Source organism: Loxodonta africana, chromosome 3 (genome assembly GCF_030014295.1).
Source record: "Loxodonta africana isolate mLoxAfr1 chromosome 3, mLoxAfr1.hap2, whole genome shotgun sequence".
NCBI classification, from domain to species: Eukaryota; Metazoa; Chordata; class Mammalia; order Proboscidea; family Elephantidae; genus Loxodonta; species Loxodonta africana.
In genome coordinates, this window is record NC_087344.1 from 19,278,900 (window position 1) to 19,282,957 (window position 4,058).

The 4,058-nt window shown below is 41.7% G+C and overlaps 1 protein-coding gene across 1 annotated transcript; it reads right to left on the reverse strand.

Annotated features, from left to right (window-relative positions):
- Positions 1–490: 490 nt before the first annotated feature.
- On the reverse strand, positions 491–2,067 carry LOC135230637 (olfactory receptor 7G1-like). Its single transcript, XM_064280577.1, has one exon. It carries the CDS (start codon positions 2,012–2,014, stop codon positions 1,079–1,081), a length of 936 nt encoding a protein of 311 aa, XP_064136647.1. The 5' UTR covers positions 2,015–2,067; the 3' UTR covers positions 491–1,078.
- Between the last annotated feature and the right edge of the window lie 1,991 nt (positions 2,068–4,058).

Sequence of the window (4,058 nt, forward strand, 5' to 3'; positions counted from 1 at the left end):
AAGATATATATATCTGATATCTGGGCTCCAGCTTTCCTGTGGGGGTTGTATGCCACAGGCAGTCCTGACAGAACAAAAGGTTATTTGCATCAGTTTAAAACAAAGACCAAAGTCATTAATATTTGGTCAAAACAAAATCATTAACAGAGGTACGTGAAGGAGGCAGGCAGAGGAAGAATAACTTAAAGATTTATCATGGCCTTAGTTGTGTTAAGCTCTCAGTTGCCCATTTTGAAAAAGGAGAAAACATGCTCGGGGTATTGGGGTCACACTGCTAACAACATCACTATAATAAAAAGCCCTTCCTCAGGCTCTGCTTCTGTGGAACCTGCCCAAAGAAACTGAGTTTAAAGAGTTGAAATAATTCGTGAAACAGCACAGATTTAAACAAAAAAGCAAAGTCAGGTTTCAACCCCAAGTTGAAATGCACTTAGTGTAGTGAGTTTAATGAACTTCAAGGATGATCAAGAAAAAAGATTATGACCATGAGATAGCAGTTGAAAGGCAAGCTGTTTTATTGGTGTGATGCATTGACAGCTGCATGTAGGGTGTAATCTCCCACAGTAGGAGGTCTTCCAGAGGCAAGAGGTGCAGGAAGAAAACAGAAGGGGAAGAAGGGATGAGAACTCCCAGGGAAGTGCAGAAGGAAGGAGGGAGATTATGTGTCCCTGTGAGAAGCCCTACTGCAGCAAGTTGGGGAGTCTCTGGGTCAAAGGTACTCCAAAGGCAGAGCACATTAGGATTATTATAGCGACAGGTCTTCGCCCATCTATGGATAGCAAACGCTGGGTGTATTTTTGTGGGATAAGTAAGGGAGGAAGGCTCTAAGTTGGTAAAATTCTGATTACGTGGGCTATTTTTAAAACAAGTATGTACAAATTTGAGTTTGACACTGGCACACTTTTTTGAGCTTGCTATGAAGAAGTACACAAATGGGGGCTAATATACAGAGGTTGTTTTTGACTCATTTTTATAATGCTTAGGCATTATGTCATCTAGTTAGGAATTCTGACTCTCCAGTATTTCTTTTACTTTTACTCATTCTAGAAACCCAAGCCCAAAGCAGATGACACAATCACTAAAAATAAAGTATCCTACCAGTGATTTTTCTCACGGCTCCCTTCATGTCCCTGTTCCTCAGGCTATAGATAAAAGGATTCATCATTTGAGGGACCACAATGTACATCACGGAGGCTACTGTTGTCTTCCTGGAAGAGTGTGTAAATGCTGAACTAATGTACACTCCAAATCCTGTCCCATAGAACAAGAAAACAACTGTGAGGTGAGAACCACAGGTGGAAAAAGCTTTATACTTTCCAACAGCTGATGGCATTCTCAGGATGGAGGAAACAATTTGAGTGTAAGAAAAAATAATCCCAGAGAAAGGAATACCACCAAATATGCTAGACATAAAATATAGTATGATGTTATTGATGAGGGTATTGGAACAGGCGAGCTTGAGGACCTGAACAACTTCACAGAAGAAGTGGGGGATTTCCAGGTCTGTGCAGAAGGACAGTCTCAGCAACATCAGACTATGGACCAGGGCATTCATGATGCTAATGAACAAAGAGAGTATGACCAGCAGACCAAGGAAGTGGGGGTTCATGATGACTGTGTACCTCAGTGGATGACAAATAGCCACATAGCGGTCATAGGCCATTATTCCAAGGAGAAAATTTTCAAAACCTCCAAAAATTATGGCAGCACATACCTGGGTGAGGCAGCCAGTGTAAGTGATAGAGTTTCTCTGTGTATTGATGTTCACTAACATCTTCGGGACTGTGGTTGTACTTAAACAGATGTCGGTAAAGGACAGATTGGAGAGAAAGAAGTACATGGGGGTATGGAGGTGGAAATCATAGCTGATAGCCAGGATGATGAGCAGGTTTCCCAGGATGGTGACCAGATACACGAACAGAAAGATGTTGTAGAGAAGGGGCTGCAGTTCTGGATCCTCTGCCAGTCCCAGGAGAAAGAACTCTGAAACTCCTGTTTGGTTTCTGGGTTCCATATTGTTGATTAAACTGATGGAAAAGATAAGTGACAAGACAATCAAATATGTGGTCCCTGGACCAGCAGAAGCTTCATCACCAGAGACAAAAGCCATCTGGGAAGGGAAGGAGAAGAATGGAGAAGACTAGAAAGTTTGTGTCCCCTGTACACGTATTATTTGGCTATTTATTAAAAAAAAAAAAAACCTGAATCTAATACAGCTGAGTGTAAACATTTATTTGTTCTTGAAAGGGGTGAAAAGTTAGTCATGGTTTTATATACATATTTTCATACTACCTGTGCTCCTGTGGTCATTGTAAATATTTGGCAACTTTATAAAGAGAAAATAAATGAACTAGGGAGATGGTGTGATGTGTGTGTCTCAGAATCCATGTCTTTCCAAGATAGGAACTGGATAACAGAGATGATAAAAATATGTGTTAAAAACAAGGAATGAGGAGACAAATTCCACAAACCACCTCCTTCTCTACCACAAGAATTCAAGTAAATATTAAAATTCTGTAGTGTTCATCTGGAAACCTTGGTGCCGTAGTGGTTAAAAGCTACAGCTGCTAACCAAAAGGTCACCAGTTCAAATTCACCAGCTGCTCCTTGGAAACTCTATGGGGCAGTTCTATTCGGAAAACCTTCACAGGGTTGCTATGAGTGGGAATCAACTTGACAGCAACAGGTTTGTATTTTTTCATTATAATGGTCATCATGTTTCAAAAGGGACAGATTTATGTTCAGGAGGAAAATGGTCCCTCCATTGTAGAGAGAGAAGAGGAGACTGGTAGAATGAGAGGTCCTTGAGACTGGTGCAAAGATACATGGAAACATGTCAGGAAGATGGAATAGATGCAGGGGTCCACGGAAGCCTTATTTCCAATCATTTTATGCATGTACTCTCATCATTCTCCCTGATGAGAGAAAGACCCTCAGTGGGAAGTACTGACACAGTGACTGCAACAATGGGCTCAAGCATAGCAATGATTATAAGGATGGCACAGGACTGGGCGACGTTTCTTTCTGTTGTGCTTGGGTTCACTATGGCACCTAACAACAACAACTCTCCTCCCAGCTTCCTCTGGATGAACCTGTGAGGAAACACTTGCCCTCTTTCTAAATGTTAACCAAGGGACTCTAGGTTACCTGGCTGGTGTCATTGAGGAATGATGCTTAACACCTGCCCTCGATGTTGGATGATGTAGATGGACGTTCTCTCCACAGGAAAGGCAGAAGGGCCTGGTGAGGCACCCAGCTCCTGGACAAGAGGATCATGGTGGGTAATGTCTCAGGTGTGCTGGTCCCTGACTGAAGAACTGCTCCTGAGTGAGGGGGTAACAGGCAGACTATTTGCAGATTCTGTATCCCTAGAGGCTCAATATCCAAAGCTCCTCATTAGCCAAACATTTTATTGTCATTCTGATCCAAAGAGTACAAATTCTTAAAGACCAAGACAATAAAAGGTGGAATTCAGGATGGGTGATTTCCTGACAAGGCTGGTTGCTTGTCATTCACCTTTCTCCACCCATTGTTTCTGCTCACCTCCATGTCACACACCTAGCACACTTGGACATACCATTCTTATCTAACTGCATTCCAGTCTTCTTTATTTAATTACAACTGAAAGCAACTCTATCTAACCAAATGACCTTAGGAAGCCTGATACCTATTTCAGGTGTGAAAATATTGTGTGTTGTTCTTGTTCACAGGCTCCACAGGGTCGGTTCTGACTCATAGTGACCCTATGCACAACAGAACAAAACACTGCCCGGTAATGCTCCGTCCTCACAATCGCTGCTATGTTTGAGCCCATTGTTGCAGCCATTGTGTCAATCCATCTCAGTGAGAGTCTTCCTCTTTTTCACTACCCCTTTACTTTTTTTTTTTACTTTAGTAAGCATGCTGTTGTCATTCTACAAGGACTGGTCCCTCCTGATAACGTGTCCAAAGTATGTGAGATGAAATTTTGTGTGCCAATTTAGTATTCACTTAAAAATATTTTACCTTTAATGAGCTCTATTTTTCATGTGTTTTACCACATTTAACTATTTCTGTAT

Excerpts from the sequence above, each read along its gene's own strand:
- LOC135230637 (XM_064280577.1), bottom strand. The coding sequence starts at position 2,014 with ATGGAACCCAGAAACCAAACAGGAGTTTCAGAGTTCTTTCTCCTGGGA.